General features: G+C 37.5%; 4 protein-coding genes and 1 long non-coding RNA gene across 8 annotated transcripts; 3 read left to right on the top strand and 2 right to left on the bottom strand.

Moving 5' to 3' along the window:
- The first annotated feature begins 888 nt into the window (after positions 1 to 888).
- Positions 889 to 7,510, top strand: LOC140770276 (pentatricopeptide repeat-containing protein At1g30610, chloroplastic). The gene is made up of 10 exons (XM_073111373.1): positions 889 to 1,069; positions 1,203 to 2,864; positions 4,094 to 4,285; positions 4,484 to 4,565; positions 4,659 to 4,850; positions 4,999 to 5,112; positions 5,506 to 5,596; positions 5,661 to 5,818; positions 6,329 to 6,760; positions 7,076 to 7,510. The coding sequence occupies exons 2-10, from the start codon at positions 1,225 to 1,227 to the stop codon at positions 7,469 to 7,471; spliced, it is 3,297 nt and encodes a 1,098-aa protein (XP_072967474.1). The 5' UTR covers positions 889 to 1,069; positions 1,203 to 1,224; the 3' UTR covers positions 7,472 to 7,510.
- A 3,239-nt stretch (positions 7,511 to 10,749) lies between these two features.
- Positions 10,750 to 16,405, top strand: LOC140771083 (probable UDP-arabinose 4-epimerase 3). Of its 3 annotated transcripts, none has more exons than XM_073112472.1 (11): positions 10,750 to 10,961; positions 11,804 to 11,970; positions 12,476 to 12,600; positions 13,156 to 13,269; positions 13,588 to 13,695; positions 13,793 to 13,884; positions 14,535 to 14,676; positions 14,849 to 14,943; positions 15,021 to 15,150; positions 15,281 to 15,425; positions 15,735 to 16,405. In XM_073112472.1, exons 2-11 carry the CDS (start codon positions 11,931 to 11,933, stop codon positions 15,959 to 15,961), a joined length of 1,218 nt encoding a protein of 405 aa, XP_072968573.1. In that variant the 5' UTR covers positions 10,750 to 10,961; positions 11,804 to 11,930; the 3' UTR covers positions 15,962 to 16,405. The 3 variants fall into 3 exon arrangements, with proteins under 3 accessions (XP_072968573.1, XP_072968571.1, XP_072968572.1); XM_073112470.1 differs by having other exon boundaries at positions 10,751 to 10,961; positions 11,804 to 11,991; XM_073112471.1 differs by lacking the exon at positions 10,750 to 10,961 and adding an exon at positions 11,012 to 11,119 and having other exon boundaries at positions 11,804 to 11,991.
- Positions 16,406 to 16,768: 363 nt separating this feature from the next.
- LOC140771290 (uncharacterized) lies at positions 16,769 to 18,545 on the bottom strand. The gene is made up of 2 exons (XR_012106135.1): positions 18,401 to 18,545; positions 16,769 to 17,091 (listed from the first exon to the last, which is right to left on the bottom strand). It is a non-coding gene; the product is annotated as an uncharacterized lncRNA (long non-coding RNA).
- A 99-nt stretch (positions 18,546 to 18,644) lies between these two features.
- LOC140771289 (uncharacterized) lies at positions 18,645 to 20,282 on the top strand. Of its 2 annotated transcripts, none has more exons than XR_012106134.1 (4): positions 18,645 to 18,923; positions 19,582 to 19,746; positions 19,834 to 19,919; positions 20,070 to 20,282. XR_012106134.1 is itself a non-coding variant. In XM_073112770.1 (4 exons), the coding sequence occupies exons 1-3, from the start codon at positions 18,680 to 18,682 to the stop codon at positions 19,912 to 19,914; spliced, it is 456 nt and encodes a 151-aa protein (XP_072968871.1). In that variant the 5' UTR covers positions 18,649 to 18,679; the 3' UTR covers positions 19,915 to 19,919; positions 20,070 to 20,282. The 2 variants fall into 2 exon arrangements, 1 of the variants encoding a protein (XP_072968871.1); XM_073112770.1 differs by having other exon boundaries at positions 18,649 to 18,923; positions 19,868 to 19,919.
- A 1,270-nt stretch (positions 20,283 to 21,552) lies between these two features.
- LOC140769580 (uncharacterized) lies at positions 21,553 to 22,895 on the bottom strand. Its single transcript, XM_073110326.1, has one exon. It carries the CDS (start codon positions 22,746 to 22,748, stop codon positions 21,798 to 21,800), a length of 951 nt encoding a protein of 316 aa, XP_072966427.1. The 5' UTR covers positions 22,749 to 22,895; the 3' UTR covers positions 21,553 to 21,797.
- Positions 22,896 to 25,635: the final 2,740 nt, after the last annotated feature.

Here is a 25,635-nt window from a genome sequence, read left to right as displayed (position 1 = left end):
CATAAAAGATCTTCATATAAATATATTAAACTTGACTCAATAAAATATAAATTTTTTATATTCAACTCATTACATTCAACCCATTATATTTATCCCAAGCCTAATACCGAATGGGATAATCGATTCAAGCTTGAGTGAGTTAGCTTTAGCTCAGCTGGAATCAATAATATATTCAAGCTCAAAAATCAACTTACTCAACTCATTTAGAACTCAAGTTAAATATGTCTGAGCTCGAGTTTAAGTCAAGCCCACAAACCTTACGAGTCCACAAGCTTTTTTATAACACTATCAATATGTAGCCAATTTTTTCTCTCTCTCTCTCCGCGTATATAGTTTAACATTTATAAAATTACAAAGTATACTATTGCATTTATAAAACTACAAAGAATTCATTATTTTTATCCATAATATATTCGATTAAGATATAAGCATAGAGATAGCGAGGTAAGGAATAAAACTGATTAAATTGACTTTAATTTTTTAAATAAATTTAGATATAAGCAGAAATTTGTCATTTAATTTTATAACTATTGTATTATCTACTCATAATTATTTTAAAATTTTCTACTTAAAATATAATTTGACTGAATTCACAATAATTTACATAATACAAGTAGTATCATAGATTCAACTTATATCTTTACAATATTCAATACAGATTCAACTTCCAAAATGTAGCACAATAATACGTCACCATAAATATATTTATAATAAATAAAATTGACGAGAAATATGACAAAACAAGCTAATAATAGTTACCAAGGCAAAATGGCCATTTGACAGTACTTTTTTTTTAAAGGATAAAGAGGGTTTTTACCCCCAGAAAAATAGTTTGAAATTAAATATCTTAATCCCAGAAAAGAGCTTGTGGACTAACACCATTAGACTGCACTGCGTAGTCTCAGTCTAATTCTATCTTCAGGCCAGGCGCCAATGAGAGCACCGAAGAGAAAGGAGCTTCCTTTCTGCGTTCGCGCGACTCCCTTCCGTTCCATATCAGTTCTATAACTAGCAAGACTGCGCAAGTCGTCGCGATGGATAGTCAGCAACAAAGGCGCCCTAATCCTCTGTGAGTTTTCTCCAAGAACGACCGCTGTTGATTCCGCTCACACAAATTTGCTTCCTTTTTGGTTTTTTTTCGTCAAGAATTATCGGAATTAATTGATGGGCCGATCATTCGTGCTTGTTTTTGGTAAATCAAGCCATTGAAGTGGTAAAGAAGTTATGATGATGATGATGGCGAATGGGCATATGGGTGTTTTAAATTTGGGAGGAAAAGGTGCTTTCCTGCCCGATTCACAATCGAGACCTTCTTATGCTCGTGGGTTTTCGGTTTCCCGGAAACCCATTTTTGGTATCACCTTGAATTGTGTAGTGGTGAAGAAAAGTTGGGTTTTTGATGGAAGAACATCCTATTTTAGAGTTGTGAATGCTTTAGAGAACGGGCAGATGGAGGGTCGTTCTACTAGTTTGCGGTCGCTGGAGAAAGAGCTCAACTTTAGTCCAACATTTGCAGATTATGTGAAGGTTATGGAGTCGGTCAAATTGGATAGGTGTAAGAATTTAGATGGAGATTCGGATGGGCGTGGGTCGAATAATAGATTAAACGGAAAGGATGCTGCTGGGGCATCTGATGTTGTGGACAAAAGAAAGTCGGTCAAAGTGAAGAGGGGAGGCCTAAAGGAAAAGGTTACCTCTGAGAAGAGAAAAAACGGGGAAGAAATTGGTTTAAATGCAGCAAGGATAGGTCGACAACGAAGGGACGAGAAGTTGAAGGATGTAAAGGATAGAGAAGATGATGTTACTAGCAGTAATAGTGGTTGGAATCTAGTGGAAAGGCTTCTGAAGGACAAAACTGCAGCAAAAAGTGGTGGAAGTCTTAGACGTGAACTGGACAAGGGTGGAAATAATGATTCTTCAAAGTCTGGAAGAAAAATTAATTCTAAGAACAAGATTAGCAGGACAGAAGGAATGGAAAATATTACTGGGTATAAAAGGCAGAAGGATACACAACAAAATGAGCTTGTTGACAAGTTTCAGGATTATAATAGGATGAAGAGTGAATTGGGACGTGGAAATTCTGAGAAGATTGGTGATGTTGAAATGAGAGGCAGCAGTTCTGGTTCTGTTGGAAGAGAAGTTGGTTATGCTAGTTCCAAAGAGCTCCACGGGAAACACTTGGAATCAACCAGGGACCTAGCACAAAAACATGCTAGTGGCACAACAGGAAATAATCATATTATCTATCATCACAGAGATAATAAATTTTACCCAAGCAATGTGGGCAGGAAGATGGATGCAGATGAAAAGAACAAGAGCTCGCGGGATCAGGTAATGTCCTCTGGAGCTGTTGCTGTAACAAAGTTTGCAGAGCCTGAGATTACTGAAGGTTCTCTGAGTAAAAAATTTGATAGAACCAACAGACATGAGAAAAGTATCCAGTTTGATGGTCATAACAGTAAATGGAAAGATGATAGCTCATTAGGAACAAGACAAAAAAAGATGGAAACTGGCTTGAGAAGAAGTGAATTACCAGTCATTCAGGTAGACACTCATCCTAGTATATGTTCTCTTGATCCAAAAAGGAAGTTGTACAGCCCTGTGAAGCAAGTTCCTGAGCAAGATAGTAATTTTCGTCGTGCCCATAGAGATGCAAAGGTGTTTGGTAAACATCGTTCAGGACCTAGTCAGATGCATGGAGAAAGTGACATGCAAACTAGTAAGATCATTAGAAGAGACATCAATGAACTTGATTTTGAAGACAGAGCTGCATTCAAGACCTTCGAAGTATTTACTGATGTCAGAAACAGGCCACGGGTCTTGCGGATGGAAATGGAAGAGAGGATCCGAAACCTAGCCAGCCAGTAAGTGTTTTTAGAGTCTCTTCTCTGGATATCATTTTTGCATTGGATTTGTTGCTTTTACTGGATTGAAAAACTAAGAGTCCATCAATACACTTCATTTTAAAAGAAGTTTGATTTGGAAATCTATTGACAGTGTCTTATGTGCAGTCTTGAAAATGAATCAGCAATGTTCTCATTAGTTCCTTCAATTTTATTCAACATAAAAGATGTTAAATCTCTTATTTATACATCAACTTAGTGGCTTGTCTTCATGTTAAATAGTCTCAATTGACTGTGTGGTTGAGTCATACTCCTGATCACATCATTTTCAACAACCTATTTTAGAAATATAAACGATGGAGCTTACCATTATTTGCTCTTTATTCTATTTTATTTCTAATTTAATATTGCCACCCATAGGAATCAGTGCTTAAGATTATCTCTTTTCTTATTGTCAGTCTCATAGGCTCACTTGTCAAACTTCAGCACTATGTAACATGAAATTTGTTGGTCTGCAGACATAGTTGAAACAAAAAACAACTACATAGTATATTTTTAATTTTTAATTAATTAATTGTAGTATAATTTTTCAATAATATATACAATGAGACTGTCTCTGATATAACGCATGGGCAGATTTTATTCTTGACCATGTTCTAGATGGGTGCATATTTCAGAAGACCACACCTGTGTTGTAACCAAGTTGGAAAATTTCTTTTGACCAGATGTGAGTCCTGAATGAAAGCTTAACCAAGCCTTTCTCATGTATCATAACTTGACCAACCCTTACAGATGAGATTGCATATTATACACATGATGATGCCTGTGAATGTAGATGCACTTTCTTGAATTATTCAAACTTTAGAAAGGAAATTTCTTGATGAGTGTGAGTCAATGATTCTTGTTGCTAATCCACTATCTAAAGTTTCCTCAGCGACTTTAACTAATGTGGCAAGGCTTAAAATACTAAATAGAGTATGAAAAAGTACTTTCATGCGAAAATTGTATGTTTTTTGTGATGTTGGTTTATGCCTGTGATAATCTCATATCAGCAGTTGCACAAATCTAGTTTGCACAAGTTGAATAAAGAAACCGCCACTTGAACAAGGAAAGCCTGTAACATGCTTGTCATGCTTTATATAATTTTTTCTCTACATCTGGTCTTGCTTTTGTTCACTAGTTTGCAGCTTTAGATGCATGAATCATCTCCATTACAAGGGCTTACTCAAACATTTATGATATTGTGTAAGGTTGAATGCGACAGATGTAAATATGCCTGAGTGGCAATTCTCTAAGATGATGCACGGTGCAAATATCAAATTCTCAGATCACTCTATCCTAAGGGTTGTTCAGATACTTGGTAAACTTGGGAACTGGAAACGAGTCTTACAAGTTGTTGAATGGCTTCAATCTCATGAGAGATTTAAGTCCTACAAGAGCAGGTATATTTTCCGACAGCAATTATCTTTTTCATAATGCTGATAGGTCAAAGGTTGAAAGTAATGGGTTAATTTCTACTCATGATTTGATTATTCATGGTCTTTATTTCATCTGCTGTCAGAACTATCTCCTCTATCTTTCTGTCATGTTCAGAATTGACGTTTTGGAGCATTTATTTGGAATTACTCTGTGTTGCGCAGATATATCTATACAACAGTACTTGATGTGCTTGGGAAGGCAAAGCGACCATTTGAGGCATTGAATATATTTCACTCCATGCGTGTAATAAATTTGTCATATTCTTGAATCTTTATTTTTGTCCTTGCTGTGATTTCACTATTGTGACCTTGTTTTTCAATTCTTTGCACTTTGCAGCAAGAATTATCTTCTTATCCTGACCTTGCTGCCTATCATTGTATTGCTGTCACACTTGGGCAAGCAGGACTTATGAAAGAACTATTTGATGTCATTGATTGCATGCGATCTTCTCCCCAGAAGAAATATAAGTTGGGTCCTCTTCAGAAGTGGGACCCAAGGTTGGAACCAGACCTTATCGTTTATAATGCGGTTAGTAGCCTTCCACACATCACAATTCTTAGGGGATTTTGCCTGATTGAAAGTTCCTGGAAGAATGTTTAATTGTAAATTTTTGAAAGAAGCATGCCAGTCTCTTCATTGTTGCTGATTCGATAATGTCTATGTAACACTTTTGTAGGTTTTAAATGCTTGTGTGCAACAGAAACAATGGGAAGGAGCATTTTGGGTATTACAGCAGTTAAAAGAACAGGGTATACGTCCGACAAATACAACATATGGCCTTGTAATGGAGGTACTTTTATTTTACTCTAGGTTTTTTGTTGCTAGAATTTACAGGTTACAACCTTCAACATGGATTAACTTTTGCCAATATTTAGAAACCCATGTGTGATAGTCTCTCTGGTAATGCGTTTAATTGTTTGTGGTTTATCAGATACCAGTAAGTGTAATTCTCCTTTTAAGGCAATCTGTTGCTTCAGGTATCACAAAATTAAGTCTAATATAACATGATTGCTATGTATTACATTTTTTATTATTTAGACCATCTTTTACTTGGTACCATTTTCTATATGATTTAACTTTCTGTCTTTGACTTTGACAGAAACTTCATTTTGTCTTCTGTGTGGTCAAGATGTTACATTTTGCAAACTAATTGGCCAATATTATTCTGTATGTGGTGGAACAGGTGATGCTTGCATCTGGCAAGTACAACTTAGTGCATGAGTTCTTCAGGAAAGTGGAGAGGTCATCTATACCAGGCGCTTTAAATTACAAAGGTACTGAGCAAAACTTATATGCATCAGTAGGTTCTCTCCCCTAAATATCTCTCTTCTGTTATAGTTCTCATAAATGCACTATGGAGAGAAGGGAAAATAGATGAGGCTGCTTTAGCTGTGAAGGATATGGAGAGACGTGGAATTGTTGGATCAGCTAGTATATATTATGACTTTGCTCGCTGTCTTTGTAGTGCTGGAAGATGCCAAGAAGCACTTCTCCAGGTTGGTTATTTTTATGCTATTCTTCATTTTGTGTTAGACTGCACTATGACTTTACTAGCTTCATCTACAGACTACCGCAATGTTATTCCTTCCTATGCCTTAGAACTTATCATCTACAGAAATTTCATTTTTCTGTGTGAAGGAGGTTCATGTAAGTCAAATTTACATAGATAAACAAGTATTAGTGGCTCTTTCATCTAACATAAGCATGCAATACAAGACAGGACCTTGTGAAGTTATGACATTCAACAATTTTCAGACAGTTGAATGAACAGTTGGGGCATGTGCTACTTAGTGCGATCAGTTTAATCTAGTTGGACTTAGTATATGTGCTATTTTGTGATTCCCTCTTATGTTTCTGCATCACATTTTAGAAGTAATGCTTTAAATTGTTGATTCTGAGAGGCTTTTGTGGCCATGCAGAATGTCAAGACTGTTGCCTGATACTTCCTAATTTTTCTTTAAAAGTAAATTTAAATATTACTGATGGTTTAGATTCCTTTTGTGCAGATAGACAAAATATGCAAGGTTGCAAAGAAACCATTGGTTGTAACATATACAGGATTAATTCAAACTTGTCTAGACTCTGGAAACATTGAAAATGGCAGATATATCTTTAACCAAATGCACAACTTCTGTTCGCCAAACATTGTGACTTGCAACATCATGCTTAAGTCATATATAGAGCATGGATTGTCCAAGGAAGCAAAGGATCTATTTTACAATATTTTGGACAGCAGCCGCCTGATAAATAGCAAAACTTATTTGAGCAAGAAGGTTGTACCAGATAAGTTTACATTCAATACCATGATGGAGGCTTGTGCTAAAACTGAAGATTGGGATGATTTTGAGAATGTTTTTCGGCAAATGTTACGCCACGGCTACCACTTTGACACAAGAAGGCATCTGCGCATGGTACTTGATGCTTTCAGGGCTGGAAAGGTACTAATTTGCATCTAAGCGTAAAAAAATCATATATCCCCTAATGCCCTTCAATGTAGATGATATAATCTTATCATGGAGTTATACACTGAATGCTTCAGAGGGTATTGTACTTCTAAATAAGTAATATTTTTCAAGAAACAGAATTCTGAGGGTATATTTTGGCGATTTTACTTCAAACTGGATTAATTAAGCATTACTAGTTTCCTGATCCAAGAAGACCTTAAATTTTTTTGGCTTACCGCAACAAAGTAATTGCTTGTTTTAGATTAAGATCTCATGATTCTGATGAAATTCGTTCGGATCACTTCTCAGGAGCAGGTATTGGAGGTAACATGGGAGCACCTCATTACCTTTGGACGTATTCCACCCCTTCCACTCATCATGGAAAGATTCTGTCTGAAACTAAAGGAAGACTTTCCAATGGCAGCAATCTCCTGCATCTCGAGCTACAAGGAGACGGAGATAAACACCGTCTCTGAGAATTCTTGGTTGCAGCTACTATGGAACAACGCCAGTTGCTTGAAGAAGGATACTGTTGTAAAGTTGGCTGACGAGCTACGCAAGCTACTAGTTTCGCCTAATAATTCTGACCCTTTGTACCAAAATATATTGAATGCTTGTACACAATTCCTTTCTGATCAGACAACTTCAGAGCCGTCGTCCACTAATCAGCAGACTCCATTTTCTGATTTACGATTAAGAACTTAATACAGGCAGCATTTCGAGTGCTGCAATTTTTTTGTTCAATGGCTCTCAAGAGTTTTCATCTTTGGTTTGATATACTTATTGACTACAGTGAATTGATTCCTTTCATCACAATATCAGAAGTTCCTATGCCTGCATGAATGATGTACATGAGTACAATACTTTGTTTAGAAAAATAAGTAAAATAAAAATAAAATGTTGCTATATTTTTACACAACTAAGGTAAGCAGTATCTTCATGCCTTCTCATGTTTGCTTGTTTCATTCCTCTGCTTTATTCCAAGCAACTTTTCAGCTTCTTTTGCCTTGTTAAAGAAATCTGGTGGGCCATTGGATCACATCCAGCTCTACCATGCATTTCATAAACCTTTCAATAGGAGAGCAGACAACTAACATCTAAAGTGGGGTTCTGTCTCCCATGGTATCATTCTAAAAGTGTGAGTTTACTTACTCTTTGATTTTTTTTTCTTTGAAAAGACAAACTCGCCATCGTAAAACTCACTCTACAAAATTCTTCGATCTTAAATAATCCGATCAAAAAAGGATTCAAAAAATAAATAAAATAAAAACAATACAAAGTTTCACCATTACCCAAGTTGAGACCACAAAGCATATATTAGGGTCCTGTGCCCCCAAACTTAAGGGTGCTTTTCAAATCATTCAGCAGTGAAGGTAAGAGAGATAGTTCTTTAATTGGTTTGGTAGCCAATAATAGCCAAGTGATACGTAATGCTGTGAAGAAGATGCAAAACTAAATGCTTAAAAAATAATATGTGAATGGAGCATTGAGAGACATTAGCTGTGATCACCAAGGTCAGAGAGAAGACTTTCTTGAAAATAATGGTGAATACTCAGAAAGTAATAATATTTTTAGGAAGCTGTGATAAGAAATATTATGACAATTGCAGAGCCCAACCAATATAATCGAAAGAGAGAGAGAGAGATGGATGGATGGTATCTTCCACACTTCCATCTGTCCTTTGTCAACTGCTTTCATGTGATCCTTATAATAAGCTCTTTATTATAATCCTTCAGAACCTTCAATGAGCTCTTGGGGTGCTAAAATATCTAATTCTTTTCTCTTTTATAGTTCTTCATTGATAGTAATAACTAGGAGATATTATCATATTATCTTGAACAAGATGCTGTTAGATCTTCTCGTTTTCAAAATATTTATAAAGTATTTGTGAGCATAATATTACTCATGTTAAAATATCTAATTTTTTTTCTTTCAAACTGAATACATTTGATCCAATCTACTTTGGATATAATATAATTTATCTTTTAACTGAACTGTAACTATAAATATCCTCACAATAATGGTGAGGACAAAATAACTTAATAAATAACATTACTTTAGGCTTGGTGATATTTAAAAAAAAAGGGAAGTAAAATGATTTGTTCAACCTTATAGCAACTTCTACAGATAATATATATACATTATAACCCTTCATATTCTCAAAGAACAGATTTGCAAACTAATTGGCACTTCTCTTTCAGCTCTATTTCTGAAAATTATCTTGTAGGTGGTGGTGGGGCAGAATATATATATATTAGCACAACTACTCCAGTAGGCAAACTTTTATTCTTACCTATAATTTATGACCAATTTGTTTGGTAGGATGTGAGACAAAAAGAAGAGCTAAGTATTGTAATCAAATGAGTGAATCAATTACAATCACATGTCTTCTTCTTACACAAAAGTTTTGTTTGGATCTTCCTCTTCTTTATAAATCTATATATATATATATATAGTGGTTCCATAAGCATCACTACTATTAGTACTATGTTTAATGGTAACCATCTTCATATTTGATTTTGAGTACAAGTAAAACCATCTCTTCCTATGTGGAAAAGGAAAGAAAGCAATATTAAAAGTGCAATCAAAGGCACCAAAAAGAAAGAAAAAAAAAAGGCTTAAAGCTTACAATATTTGTTAATTGTGTGCTTTGGGAGCAACTAGGCACCAATTTCATTTTCATGATAATAACTGAAGAAAGGAAAAGAGGGTGCAGTGTGTCAGGATCTGACAAATATAAGATCCAATGAAGAAAAGAAGAAGATGTTGAGATGCTAAGATTTAGCCTAAATTGAAGTAATTTGTACTTGGTCTGAAATCTCTTTACAGAGGTACTCTTATATATATCATTTCCAAAGATTTATTGTACCTACCTTCTTTTGACTCAAATGAATTCATCAGAATAAATCATAGCAAATCTAACCAGGTGCTCAAGTATACAACTACAAAATTGAGCACTTAGTATGTTATTTAGTCATTTTCAAGTATTTAAAGAAAATTTGAATGGGTCACAACTTTCAAATCAGGTAGAAATTTGTATAAACAAAAAGTGTAGACTTGGTCTACATGCATGCCCCAAGTGGAGGAATATAGATGGAGATTGAGACCAAATTTGATGTGGATATGCTTGTAATTATGATTATTAAGATCTAACTTTAGGTTTGTCTGTCATAATTAAACATGTACCTTAATTGCAGTCTAGTTCAAGATTGCTAGGTAATAAATATCTTTATGAAAGATATAAATTAGAGGAGAATAACCCTCTTCAGATGGCTCCTTGGTTGATTTTGGATTTTCAAATACTCCTTAAATAGATTAATGGTATATCATGGAATGCAATATATAAATAGTTTTCAGATAAACCACTTACATTATCCTAGCAACAGAGGTTATAGATTGATTAAAAAACAAACAAAGATTTTAAATGGCTGGGGTATGACCCCAGGGTTACTATCTCAAAATCAAAGTAAGATGGCATATATTGGCTGTCCAATTAGCAACCAAAATTTCTTGCCAATATATGTGTATGTAATATTTCTATGGACAAAAGTAATTTGTGAGAAGGTCAACCAGCTCTGCAGTATCCAACTCAAGGTCAAGGATGACTTGGTTCAGCTTAGTTGATCCAAAGTTCTAAGTGCCTCCAGAGCTCCATGCACCCCTCAACCCAACATATACAAACTGGAAACCTATTAACATCTCATAGGATTTAGTTATAACTCAAAGACTTCTTTCATGAACAGAGATGAATTTATTGATAGACAGTAGTTGATCACATAATGGTAGTATAATTTTATGGCCTATTATACAAGTTAGTGAAACTGGTAAAAAGAAAATAAATTATAAATAATGTGTTTTTTGTGATTTAATGGAGAAGGTTGAATTGACAATAATGAAAAGATAGGAACCGAGCTAAACTGCAATAAAGAATACCGTAGGGTGTGAAACGAAAAAAAGAGTGTGGCTCACTCACTGGAAGAACATGGGGAAGAGGGGAGACGAGTCGCATCTCAGTAAAATTATTCGCCAAATTCTCGTCCTCTCTTCTCTCTCATCTCTCCTACCCTCATCGCTTCTAGAGGAGCCACGACTCAGTCCAAGATACCCCCCAACGACTTCCATTCATCTCTCTCTCTCTCTCTCTCTCTCTCTCTCTCTCTCTCTCTCTCTTCCATTGCTCGACTCCTCCTTCCAGGTATCTCTTCTTTGCTTCAATGCGATAAAGGGCGCCTTTTTCTTGCTATTTGGTTTGTTTCTCCGGTTGGGTCTTGCTTGTTTTGCTATTTCTTTTAATCTGGTGTCTTGTTGGGTGCTCGAATTCGAGGTTTTGGTCCCTCTTTTGTCCATGTCAAGGTTGCGTTTGGGCCCTTTTTTTCTCTCTTTGTCGCGTTTCTTTCGTAGTTGGATCTCTGGGAACTGAATTCTACTAATTTGAGTTAGGAAAGTTGACAGTTTAATTTGGTGTTTGGTTTCCCCTGCCGTTTTAGCTGTTTTGTTGATGTTTTTTAGTAATCTCTTTGCCTGCGATTTCGTTGTTGGCTCTTTGACCAATGGAAGATCGGATCTTTTCGTGTCGGCTCGTGGTACTCTCTTTCTATTGCGCCGTGCTCTGAAATTTTGGAATTTGCCTGAAAAGATTTAAAAAAAAAAAAGAATTTTAAAGCTGCAATTTCCCCCTTTTGGTCCATCGAGTAGCTTGCTCTAGACAATTCTTCGAGTGCAGTATCACATATATTGGTAAAAAATTGTGATGTATTTGCGAGTGAGTCCTAATATTATCCAAATGGATTTCTTTTAATTCTAAAACTTCAGACTTCTTCGTCTTTATCTTCTCTGCATGTGGATCTCGATGCTATTTTTTTCTTCTTTTATTTGAATTCTCGGAGCATTTATATATTAGGTCCTACTTATATCAAAGTTGCAGTGTCAGTTCCCAATAGAAATTTGAATCCTTGAAGTCATATGTTATTTCTGATGCTATTTTGGAATTAAAATTTTTGTTGAGTGATTTTTTGACTTTTTCAGTATTTTATGCAGCCTTCTTGGTTACGCTAGCTCAAGAAGTTCTTCTCTTTAACACGAGAGGACGGTACTTGCGCCTTTTAAGTTCTCTGACAGTAGAGCAGTTCTATTGTCATTGTTTCATTTGAAAGATAATCCTGCCATGCTGCCGGTCAACAGGAGCAGAAGTCAGCCTAGGGCTGGTAGATCTTGGCCCTTTTCAGGTTTCTAATACTGTATTTTAAACCTTTTATCTGTTTATTGTTTATTTCAATGTTTTACCATGTACAATAATGTACAACACAAGTTTGTTGTGATGATGTGAATTATAACCTAATGCACGGTTAATGGATACAGTTTCTGATCAATAAGTCAACTGAAGCTTGTGCTCATGTTTTGTATGATGTCATTTGTCTTTCTAATTAACTAATGTTCCTTTAAGACAGTCCATTGAAAGTTAAATGGATACCAAACTTCCTAAGTAGTAAATGAATAATAAACTTCATTAATATTTTTCTACCTTATGTGTCATTTCTTATGTGTTTATATCAGTCATGTACTTTTTAAATACACATCTTTAAGTTCCTCTGGCAAGCTGAATCTGCTCATTCACAGTACTAAAGGTGATCAGATTGCTTCCTATATTATCATAAAAGAATGACGATATTGTTCTGTAGTCTTGATTCCAGAATCACATGTTTTTCACAGGAATGGATTATTCAGATTCAAGGCGCAAGCCTCATTTTCTTGGAAAAGTTATTATGGCTGCTTTTCTCACAGCCTTGTGCATATTTATTCTGAAGCAATCCCCTCATTATGGTAGCACTAGTGTGGTAAGCTCTGAGTATTACATTCCACCTAGTTTTTTTTGTTGTCATTGTTTTTTTTTATCACACTACCTCCTTTTGTGGTTACTACAGGATAAAAATCACTTTTATCTATAGTTAAATATAAAATTCTATTTTTAAGACATTTAACCATGCAAGGATTCTATGTTTAGCTGTTAATATGTAAGTGATTTAATGATTATGGCTGCAGTTTGTGGTTTCGTCTCTCCATGCTGCTTGAACAGAATTGGCATTTTTATCATATGCCCTGTGATTCTGTGAAACGATTTTTGATCTTTGTTGAAGCAGTTTACCCTGATCAAAAGCACATGGTAGTTAAAAGAAAAGGAAATGCACACAGACACACACATTATAAATTTCCTCTCACCTTACATCTCTTCATACTCCAAACAGCATCATGATGAAGTGCCATTATTTTAGTACTCTATGTGACTCTTAGCATACTTCACATTCCTTCTTTGATACACCTATCTGACTGCTGCTCATTCTTTCTTCCTTTTTACTTGGAGTTATAATTCTGATTCATCTTGGATCTTACAGTTTTCTCGCCATGAACCTGGGGTGACTCATGTCTTAGTAACAGGAGGTGCCGGCTATATTGGCTCACATGCTGCACTTCGGCTCTTGAAGGACTCTTATCGAGTTACTATTGTGGTAATATACCTTACCACACACTTTCCTGATATATAATAGTTATAGATACATGTGCATATATACATAATACTCCCTGTACATGATCAGATCTTAGTATATAGATAGTTGTTGGTTTTTTCTTCTATGCAGATTTCCAATACTGGCTACATACCTGGTCATTAACACGTCCTTTAAGTTGATTGAATGGTCTAAGTAACATTAATGTACATGTGTGTATACTATGTACACATCCATGCGTATAAACTTCCTTGTGACTTTTTCCCTGAAAAGCATGAATGCATGACAACAATATTAATCTTGGTGGTGTGAATTTCACAGGACAACCTTTCTAGAGGAAATATGGGAGCTATAAAAGTTCTTCAGGAACTTTTTCCAGAGCCTGGAAGACTTCAGTTCATTTATGCTGATCTGGGGGATCCAAAAGCTGTATCCTGTCATGCGGTCTTCCATCAATTGAACATTTCTGGATTTTTCTTCTTTCTTCTTCTTTTAGACTACAGTTTCATTCTTAACCAACATTCAGGTGAACAGAATATTCACAGAAAATGCATTTGATGCTGTGATACACTTTGCAGCTGTTGCATATGTGGGTGAGAGTACACTTGAACCTCTCAGGTATGATGTTTGTTTTCTGAAATATCTTATTTTACATACTTTTGTGGCATTTGAATTTACTCCTTTTTAAACTTACTCTTGGTAGAGGGTAGATCTTTCCCTTGCATTATGTTCACAGACAGTATGGTTTTATTTGCTTATCAAGATTATTGAATGGAAAATTGCACTGAACGAATTTCTTGGCTTAGCCATCCAAAATGATATAACTTCTAATTTATCAGTATTATCTATAGCTATATATCAGGGTAATAAATCTAATTTTCTTTTACTTTTACATTATTTCCTTCTGATTGGTGTCAAAGGATGGTCTTGAGTCTCTTTACTTTAGCCATCCAAAGTCATGTCAGATTTATTCTTTCTGCACGTGGTCTAATGTAAGAACTGTTCTCTGTAGCTTGTTTAATATGTAGGGTATCTATAGATGACCTGTTTTCTGAACTTAGTTCCTCTCATTGGATGTCAAGATACAATTACCTTCTTCCTAGATCTTTATTTCCTCGCATGTTGCAGCGTCTACTTTGGTACTGTGACATTCTTATTTTCCTACTCCACAAGTCAATTACAAATTAAGTGACATAATGTGGTTGTGTCTGAGAACGACGAACACTTCTATCATCTGTTTGTGATGGTGTACTTCTGTGATGTAACAGGTATTATCACAATATCACAGCAAATACTTTAGTGGTTCTGGAGGCTATGGCAGCATCTGGTGTCAAAACTCTGATATACTCTAGTACATGTGCAACCTATGGAGAACCAGACAAGATGCCTATTACAGAAGATACTCCTCAGGTTATTATTAATTGGATGCTGACGTACTTCATTTGTTAATATAGAAATACTTCATCTTATTCTTCTCTTCAAATTTCCTAGTTTGGGAGTTCTAGTAGGCATTCTTTGATGAATTAGGATATCCAATTATGAGGCTCAAAGCTTTCTCATTGGCCATTTTGTGTAAATGCAGTTTCCTATTAACCCCTATGGGAAAGCAAAGAAAATGGCAGAGGACATCATTTTAGATTTCTCAAAGAGATCAGACATGGCTGTCATGATCTTAAGGTTTGCTGCTTTTACTGTAGTTTATGACCAGCTGGATTAGGAAATTGTGGGATTGATGTTGAGCCACTTGTTATTAGATACTTCAATGTCATCGGATCAGACCCAGATGGAAGGTTAGGTGAAGCTCCCAGACCAGAACTGCGGGAGCACGGACGGATATCTGGGGCATGCTTTGATGCAGCATTAGGAACCATTCCAGGACTCATGGTATTTTCTGTATCCTTTCCCTTAATAGTTGACAAACTTTTGTAACAGACAAGTATTAGTAAGATGGGTGAAGTACATTCTATGAATTCACTTTTCTTCTGTTAAGATGTTTTTGGTTGGTCCATTGTAGGTCAAAGGAACAGACTATCCAACAGCTGATGGAACCTGTATAAGAGACTACATTGATGTAACTGATCTAGTTGATGCTCATGTTAAAGCACTTAATAAGGCAGAACGGAACAAAGTTGGAATCTACAATGTTGGAACTGGAAGAGGTTATTGAAATAGTTTCTATAATTCTTCCTTTCCCTGCAGTTACTCTTCATGACCTTGCATGATCCATATGAAAAGCTTATAGAATCAATGGTCTAGGCCATATATGAACTTGTTGTCTCCCCAAGACCAAACTTCTTTCCCCTCTGATGAGTTTGTTTTATGAACTCATCTGTCGATCATCCTGCAACCTATCTGATATTACAACAAATTTCGAAATCCATAAATCTGTGTAGACAAACGGCTCTGCTCTTCATTTTTATGTACTTAATTATTCAAAAAATTTCTAAACTGGTTATTTTCTTTCTCAGGTAGATCAGTAAAGGAGTTTGTGGAAGCATGCAAGAAAGCAACTGGGGTTAACATCAAAGTCGAATACCTAAGCCGCAGGCCTGGAGACTACGCTGAAGTTTACAGCGACCCGGCTAAGATCAATCGTGAGCTTAACTGGACAGCTCAGTACACTGACCTCCTGGAGAGCCTCTCGATCGCATGGAGATGGCAGAAATCGCACCATAATGGCTACGGATCATCCTAATCCATCGCTTATATTTATTCAACACCACAAGCGGGTGGCACGGATAAGAGATAAACAAGACAACGGGGACATTGAAATTGGGATAAAGAGGGATGCTCTTGACAGCATTCAAAAGGAGTTAAATCATACAAATTCGAGGCCTCCAAGCATTTGCAGGGTAGGAGCATAGCTATTATTATTTTTACACACGGGAGATAGAATGTAATAACCAGTTCATTTGCTTACTGCACCCACCTTGGCTATCTTGTTTGTATCATTCTTATGTCAAAGTTACAGAGAATTAAAAGTCATTGATTCTTTTTTTTATCCTCTGGTTATATACTTGTATGCGATTCTTTTTCCAGCTTTTCACATATAAGGTTGTTGCAGTGGTTGTGTACTAAGATGTAATTTGTTAGAATTCTATTCTTTTTTATAATATTGCCCTTGCATTGACATTGTGCAGATTATTATGTTTGTCATCAGTATCTCCTTGCTCCAGGAAACATTAAGCAGAAGCATAAATAGTTCATGCTTTTTTAACAACTTTTAATCAGATTTAGTTTCAGACTTAAGCTTAAGTCTAACTATGAAAGGAAGAGCCAAATTAAAGACAAGACCACCCCACCCCCAGCTTACTACTATGAAGGCATACCAAGAACAAAACCTTATCACAAATCAACCTCCTTGGACAGGAATGACAAACCAACAACCTATTATACTTCACAATAAGATGCAGCACCAAATTTCACATCCTGCTCATCTCTTGAAGTATACAAAAAGCATTAACTAGAAGTGGATCAAATAAAGCCCAAGACACAATATGAATACCATTCAAAGGTATCAGATATTAATGGCACCATTAAAACAAGCTTTAGCAGCATAGAATACCACATGGAATTGAATCCCATTGTAAGTGCCTTACAATAATACTCAAAAGTTCAACAAACAGAAGAAAATCGTCATGCTAAGCAAATTGCTCTAATTTTTTAAACTGCATACAAGCAGTTGACTGACAGAAGTTAACACTAAAACATGATCTGATTTAGTGGAGGATGCCCTTGCTGCCGGTCAATTGTAAACACCTACTTTGATCTCTGTCGCATCTTTCGGCGCTTCCTCTTCAATCTCCTCATTCGCTTCTTCTTCCACTGAGAGATAAAAAACAGATGTAAGAAAACTAAAAACTTTGCACATACAACTAGCAGGTGACCAAATGGAGTAAATATTAAACAACACACCCAGAAGGTAGAAAATTTACAAAAATACGGCCACAAATGAATTATAGTCAGCAAAGAAAACAAATTGCATACTTAAATCATACTAATTGATTAAAAGATTTAAATTTGAGCGAGATGGGGTGGATGTTAGTGAAATTTGTGCACAAGCTCAGTTCTTCAAAAAATGGTTAACTTTATGCTTCTGAAGCAGCAAGAAAAAAGAGACACCTTTGAAATCAAGCTATGGCTGGGCAACCAGGGTAGAAACAACAGCAAGACAATCTACGACGATTGGATAGGAATATCCAAAAATATTACATTCAACAAAAATTAACCTAAGTTTCAATACTATGCTTTCTAGCTACAAGCAGTGTATTCCAAGACAGATAAGGAAACAAATTAGGTTAACCCACGCATTGCGCTATACTTGATAAACTAAGACAATTAAAACTTGAGTGCTTAAACCAAAGAATCAACAATATTCATACCCTGGCTGTGAATCTGATAAACAAACTTCACATAATGAATACATATTGAACGACACTAGAGTAAACAGGAAACTTAGGTCATAGATGGGTCTAACTATTTCCCCTAGCCCAAAAGCAGTAAGGAAGCAAAAAAGAGGCTGGCGTGCCGGGAAGTTCCCGTAACTAAGCTTGCTTGGATTTAGGCTTTCCATTGCGGACCTATACAATCTTTCAGTCATATTCCCGCTCTCCAGGTCCGAAGGGATCCAGTGCCCAACTACCGACTCCTCCCGGAATTGCGTTATCGGAGCCGAGCTTTATAAACAACAAAGATCATCATGCTAATATTCTTTTTTCTCCTTTTCTTGCCTTTCCTGAGAAAACCCCGAGTGCAAAGCGCATTGCAACTTAAAAAACTATACTTCCGAACTAGGCAAACTCCAACCAAATAACGGAGTTCCTAAAACTTATATGAATCATAAACTTTTGAATCGATTTGAGTAAAAAGTTTATCAGATCATTGATGTTTAAGAAATTCATCAAACATGACCATTGATATGACAACTCTGATACATTGGTAGGAACTTCACTATAACAGAAGAACGACAATAGATAACTATTATGCACTAATAAATTTCACGCAAAAGAAGCATACGAAAGAGTGATATGTTAAGAAGCATCTGGCTTCGTGAGCACTTCCTTTCGTCAGCTTATAAATCCAACATCTCAGAGCAAACAAAAGATCGATCAAAACTTTGCTGTCAAAATCTCACCTTGGCCCTCATCACGTACTCCTAGAGGCTTTCCCTTTGCTTCTCTCTGAGGCGGCGCCGCGTTCTCGAGGGTAAACCAGTTGCCTGGTCGCGCTATTTATAGAGCTAGGGCTTGGGGGAGAGATCCAAAACGAAGCCCTAAGGGCATTTGGGTCATTTAGAAAAATATCAATTGAACGGTCTCATCGGTTTTCGGATCCGGATCTTTCACGAACCCCATCCATTTTCGACCCATTGCCACTTCCTGAACTCTCCTATTCTTCTTCCACCGTCTTCCAGATGGAGAGCTCACACGTCGGAGATCCCTCCTCCACCGGGGGCCCGTCGGAGCCCCTCTCGGACGGCAGCGATGTGGCGGCGGCGCACGAGGAGGGGTCTGGTGATCTCCCGGTACGATGCGACGCCCTCGCCAGAGCTATCGCGGCTACGCTTGGGGGTGTGATGAGGGAATTCGACGCCAGAGCCGAGGGAGCCGCTCGGAGCCAAGATGATCTCGCTCGCTCCATCGATCGCCTCACCGGAGGTAGTCGTTCTTCCCCTTTCTCTCCCACTCCTATGATATCTGAATTGGCTTTGTTAATTTGCTGAAATCTAGTGATTTCTGATCTGGCCCTTGGGGGTAATTGCTGGTTATGAGGTTACTCTCAGTGGCGATATTTATTATGAAACCAAAAATGGATTTTTATTTGATTGCTATGAGTATTTGAGGGTTATGGTTGGATATATTGGAGAAATTGTTGCTGAGATGCAAACAAGGAACGGTGTTGGCGTTATTAAATTCAATCCTCTTGTGGGTTTAAAGATTATTGGTAATTTGAAGAGCTTTAAGTTCTTCTCTTGTTGATAGTTTTCTTGGTGGATTTGGTGTATAGAGTGCTTTACTTATGCCTTCATGATATAAGATTTATATCTCATAGTATTTAGATGCTATATTCAAAGCATTTGTATCTCATCATTGATGTCAACAATTACAAGTATTCATTACATATCTTGCTCAGCTTTTTTTCCCCCTTGCAATGAAGTGAATTATTTCCCTTCTTTGATTACTTTGAACTGTTTGTAGGATGTTGTTTAGTGGATTAACTTTCTCATAGGAATATATGCATGTTGGCTTTAACTAAACTTTCAAATGCTCCAAGTATAACATATAGTTGGCTGTTAATCTATTTAACATTATGCAGAACTAGACAAGCTATTAGAAGATGCACCCATGCCATTTATTATGCAACATGCAGCCAAGATCTCCTCCATTCGTAAAAGAGTTTCAGCACTGAACTGGCTCTTGAGATCAATACAAAGACGCATTGATAACATTGATCGGATTCTTTCCACTGGAACATCAATTGGTATTATACTGTGTATCCTAATCTTTCTTCCCTTATCTTTTTTGCATAACCATTCAAGTTAAGTGAGTGTGACTTGTTATATGGAAGATTTGTAAATGAAGGCCCGACAATATCTTTGCAGATAATGTGCCCCCTGAGACAGTGGAAACATCAACATTGACTTTGTAATTCAGGTACTCCTTTTCTCTTTCTAGAGTTTGTAGTCTAGTTTCAATAGAGAAGGCACTGCCTGTTGATAATCCATGCAGGAAGCAACTGCTTAATAATTGAGTGCTTTGGAAATGCATCTTTGAGGCTGCTAATGTTTATATGCTTAATTACAGATTCGTTATTCAAAGATGAGGCCGAGTTAATTTCTCTGATGTAGTTGAATGTCATGTAAAGGTATGGTACAAGAGAAGGGATAGGATTATTGTCAATCCAGGCTAGTTGTATCATCTACGCAAACTCTATTTCTACTTCAGAAATTACTTGTGAAGTTTCAGCTTTCCTAATCATGCTAAATTTTCCATCATACTTGGTGGGGATTTCTTTTTCTTTTTTTTTCATTCTTGAAATTTGATTGATGCAGTCTCAGTGTTGCAACAAATAAGTATATTTCAAAAGGAAGTGTTTGCCCTGGTATTCAGATTTAAGCAGGAGAAGGTTTAACCAGAAAAATGTGATTTTGATTAAGTAGGTCACAAAATCAAGTGAGATTTTCCTTTTCATTCTAGAGATAAGTGTGTGAGATCTGTTATTTATTAATGCCGGGAGAACAGGATTTACTTTTAGTTGAGAGAGATTGACACTGCCTTAAGTATAAAAAGGTACAAAAAGCACCATGTTTTAGAGCTGGAACATTTCATAATCTATGCTCATGAAAATACTAGAGATTTATAGGCTTCAACTATGCCTCAACTTGATTCACAATTGGTTGTCAGATGAGTGTGAAGCCAAAGCTTGAAGCAGAAGTTCCCTTCTCTGGTTTAGCTTCTCTCAGTCTCAGCTTGTTTGCTGTTCTCCTTGTTGCACTCTGAGGATAAAAGTTATAGCAACTGATAGGATACTTGATTATGCACAGGTTCTTTGGCAATTTATTATAGGGTATTATCCGATGAACAGGAGTTGGAAAGTGAGTTATACTGTCCTAGTTCCTTTCTTTCCATCAATAAACACAATCTGAAGCACCATGGAGACATTACAACATAGTGTAACTCATTACTTATCACACCAAAGACCAGCCAGACAATTTCAATCTCCATTTCCTGAATATATGCATAGATATCTTTAAAGTAATTGCTATTGTGGACTGTAGTACGTACTTAGTGCACATCTCTATGGGTAGAATATGCACTTGTTAAGGCCCAACCATTTAGAGGACCTCTTGGACCGCCGATCGGAAATCGACAATTTAGATTAAAACAACGCAAGTAAAGCGATTCGGGAATGATTTATGTTGTTCCAATCTCTATCCATTAAAGATGGATTGAAATCGAGTCAAACTAACTTGTAACCGTTAATCAACCGTCAAGTGAAACATAAAAAATCTAATTACCATTACAGTAGTATTATAATCTGATTTGAATATAAAAGTATAGTTTAGTCATTATATTTATTTGGCGGATCCAACGGCACGTATCTGGCGACAAGGATTTTGGGATCAGGCTGACGTCGTACAGACTGGTGGTTTTATTCAGCACGGTTTTTCTCAGAGGCAGCCTTCCGTTCAAATTTCCCATAAATTTCCAAACTCCCGAGAGAAGAAAAAGAGAGAGAGAGAGAGAGAGAAATAGAAATTTATCAGTGACCACATGGGCACGAGTGTACGAAGGCAGAGGCTAACGTAGGCACCCAGATCTGGGGCGCACGTTAGGGAGGCTTAGATTATCAAATTACGACGCACCGTACATCAACATGCAACGAGGAAGCGGCGCATTTTAGATGAAATTCAGAGGAAAAACCAAATATTTACAGGAAACCAAACTACTGGAGCCTTGGAGGGAAGGATTTAAAAAAAAAATTAAAACTTAAAAAAAAAACAAGTAAAAAACGATTTTGAGTGAGAATTTTCAAAACTTTTTTTCAAATTTTGAAACCTCTTCCGAGTTGGAAGTAATGGAAGCGGAGGTCTTACTCTTGAACCCGGTTCGGACCGGCTTTTTTTTGTGCTGGGGCGAGAAGAGCTGGCCGAAGGCGAAGACTGAGACCGACTTCCCAGAGCCGCGGAGCGAGCAGACCGGGTTGAACCGGAAGCCGGCCGAGTTGGACCGCTCCATCCCCCTGAACCGGGGTCGAGGGCCGCCGCCGTGGAAGCTTCCGGGGGAGCTCGAGCTCCGCTCCAAGCCCTGGAACACCACCCTCCCCGAGGAACTCATCCGAGGGCTCTCAGCCGACGCCGGGGAGGAGGAGGGGGAGGAGGACCGCCGGATCGGCCGGGGGCGCACTTGGCGGAGGCGCGGTGGGGGATTCTCCGAGGAGGACGGGGAGGGGGAGGAGATCGAGTCGGGATCCGGGTCGCGGAGGAGCGGGAGGTCGAGGGACGGTTCGGTCGCGGCGGATCTAGGATTAGTGTTACGGTGGAGGAAGCTCCGTAGGAATCTAGGGTTGGGTTTCCTGAGCGGCTTCTCGTGGTCCGGGTTCGCGGCTTGGGGCTTCTTGAGGCGGAGGAGGAGCTCCCTCCACCGGCTCGAGCACCGCGGCGCGCTGGGGGAGAAGACTTCCGGGGGTCCGGATTCCGAGACCTCCGCCGGTCCGAGATCCGTCTCCTCCAGCCCCGCCGCGGACAGATGGAGCGGGACCAGCTTCCCTCCAGAGAAGAGCTCGTCAGCGGGGAGCATCGCGATGGGATCATCATCGACACGGAACTCGAACTCACCGGAGTCCTTCTCTCCTCCGCCGACCGGGTCCTCCGTCTCCGGCGTGGTTTCGCCGGGGAAGGAGACCCTAGGACTGAGACATCCATAAGGTGGGAGGAGTACCTCCGGCGAGATGGCAACGCTGTTCGCGACTACGGAGGCCATCGGCGACCATTAATGGCGAAAAGTAGCGGCAATAATAACTCACCCCGATGACCGGAAAGAGTAGTGGAGCAAGAGAACTTATATTGCGGTTTGCACCCATTTTACCCATCCTCGCTCACGTTTGACGCACGCCAATAGGTAAGTGACACGTAGTAACCCGATGATTAATTCTCGTGATAAAAAAAAAATTAGTCGACTTTATTATTAACTAAATTGAAACCTTTTCATTTGGCATATATATATATATTATATATAATCTAATATGCTCATGCTTTTTTGGATACATAACACATAATTGTCTTGTTGCATCCATGACAACAGAGTGTTGGATCACTATACACTCGAGTCCAAATCTATTATACCTACCACTCCATATAGTATGCATGTGAATATGTTATGTGATGCTGGGGCTAAAGCATATGCTTTAGACGTGACCCACTTTTTCTCTCTCCATGGAGACAACCCAAGCTTTTAGGACATGGAACATGGCATCTTTATCTCTTTCCTCATGTCCTCGCCCTTCAATCCATAAAGGTAACTATTATTATACATTTCGATTGGATCTTTGTACCCACTCTTCTACTAAACAAATTTTTATACAAACAAAGTGAGCATAATATTATGTGGCAGGTGTGGAAATGTAACTTAGGAAAATAACAGATGTTATTGGCGCTTACTGTAACAGAGACAGTTAAGTAATACAATTTCCTTTTTCTTTTTAAAAATTTTATATAGAAACATGTACGGTGAGGTGAACGGGAGGATCAGGTAAAGGTCTAGTCCTGTAACCTTGTACTAACTAATGAATATTTTGAGAGCTTCTACATCAAAATCACGAAATTTAATCTCTCTAATCTCCTCATTCGGAGGGACTAATGATGCTCCAGAGAAGAGATGGAAGGGATAGAGAGCTCTTGTACACTATTACTGAGAGACATTAAAACCTCAATCCACAATTTGTTACTACTAATTTCTTTAGAGAAGCTAATCTTGATGTTGATCGACTAGATGATGATACCCTTATGAGCTTTTGCAACTTTTGATCTTTGACTCTAATGGGAGCTTTTTGTAACTGTAGCGTTAATCTGTAACCATAGAGAAGAATAATGGTTTGATATGCTTGGGTTTGGGCTGGGCTGGGCTGGGCTGGACCGGATCTCGACCCTCATGCTAATTCTAGATGTTTTGTACCAAGGTCTTGGGCTTATCCAATTTCTCATCTAAACGTGGTATCTGGGCCCTTAGAGCAACAGAGTTAATGTTTGGCTAATTATTTTGGTGTGGTTTATTTGAGTTACGCTCTTGTGTTTGTAGAGGTGCTTGTTGTTTAGATATGGTAGAAGAAGTTGGGTTTATAGATGAAACTTTATTACAAAAGCTTATAGTATATATAGTGATTTATAAAGGTGTGCAATATGTACTCTCGCCCATTCTTATACCAAATACGATGAGATGCATCAATAGCTGCACTGACATAAATGCAAATCTTTTGAAAAAGATGTTTGCTTAGATCTAAATTGTTGTTGATAGAACCTTGTAATACTTGGCGTCAAGAAGCAAACCAAATGATATTTTGGAATTTGGTTATCTAAGTTTGTTTTTCTCATCAGGATATGGTTTTGATTATCTAAGTATTTTGAGAAGGCTGAAATGGAATGCTAGCTAGGAGGTGGATAAAGTGGTTGGTGTTTGATTCTTCTGCTTGTGTCTGCTAAGTATTTTTTTTTTCTCTTCACATTCTGAGATACTGTTAGCTGCTGATTGTAAGTGCATATATCAATTCCTTGGATATAAAATATTAGAATCACCGTTCTCTAACAGTTTAAACTTTTCTATCTCAAAGCAACTCTATCCATTTATAAATACAAGATAATTCTTCTCCATCATTGCAAAGGGCACCTTATGTCACTTTGAACTTCAGAGAAACAACCTAGTGTATAGTGAGGAACACTTCACCTTGACAATTTAAAATTTTGTCTATGAACTCTTAGATTGCCTCAGCATTTACCTGGATAAACCTATGTTATGTCATTCTCCAGCATGATTTTTTCTTTCGGAAAAAAAAACAGAGTCATGGTGTGTTACGCAAAAAGATTAGATGACATGTTTGACTCAAAGTAGTGCAAAGATATTCCCTTCTTATTTACTCATGGATTGATATGAAAAACTCAAATTCTTTGTGCAACCCATGGAATTCCACTCACTTTTGGAAAATCTATTTTTAAATGATTTACTGCTGTCAATAAACTCTTTATTTTCAGATTTCTATTTTTATTGATAATTCTGGTCATGAATAGTTATGAGACAAATAAATTTGTCGTTGGAACTTTGATATGTTTGTAGTCTGTTGATTGTAATGCTCCTTTTTGTGAGAGAGAGAGAGAGAGAGAGAGAGAGAGAGAGCTGAATCTACATGTAACTATGTAAGCCAATAATGTCTTCACTTCTATGATAGAGAGCAAATGGCCTTGTGAAGGGTCCTTTTCTGATTGTGACCCAGTGTTCATCTGACCTGGTTCATTCCCTCTTTCAATTGGAAGGACCCCAGTGAAGAGGTTATCCAAATCAAGTATATAAAAGTCTCAATTCAGTATGTGGGCCTGAAAATGACACTTATGCTTATGTCCATTTGTTAGTTAATTTTAACTATATAGACTCTTCTCTGCAGGTTCTTCTAATTCCTTTGGTTGCATCAAATTAAGCTGCAAGCCTGCAACTATTATCATCACAGTATCATTGTGTGAAGAACATATATCTAAGCTTCGACAAGGTCTGTCCTATTCTGATATTGCAGTATTTCTCATATTCAGGGCAACTTTGATTTGCAATATGTTCACCAGAAATTTAGGAGAACATAAGGCCAATAATAAATGCTGCTGACTGTCAT

The sequence above is a fragment of the Typha angustifolia genome, chromosome 11, assembly GCF_048772165.1.
Source record: "Typha angustifolia cultivar Huaian chromosome 11, ASM4877216v1, whole genome shotgun sequence".
Taxonomy (NCBI): domain Eukaryota; kingdom Viridiplantae; phylum Streptophyta; class Magnoliopsida; order Poales; family Typhaceae; genus Typha; species Typha angustifolia.
Note: the sequence above shows the minus strand (reverse complement) of the source record. Positions and strands in the feature narration are given on the sequence as shown.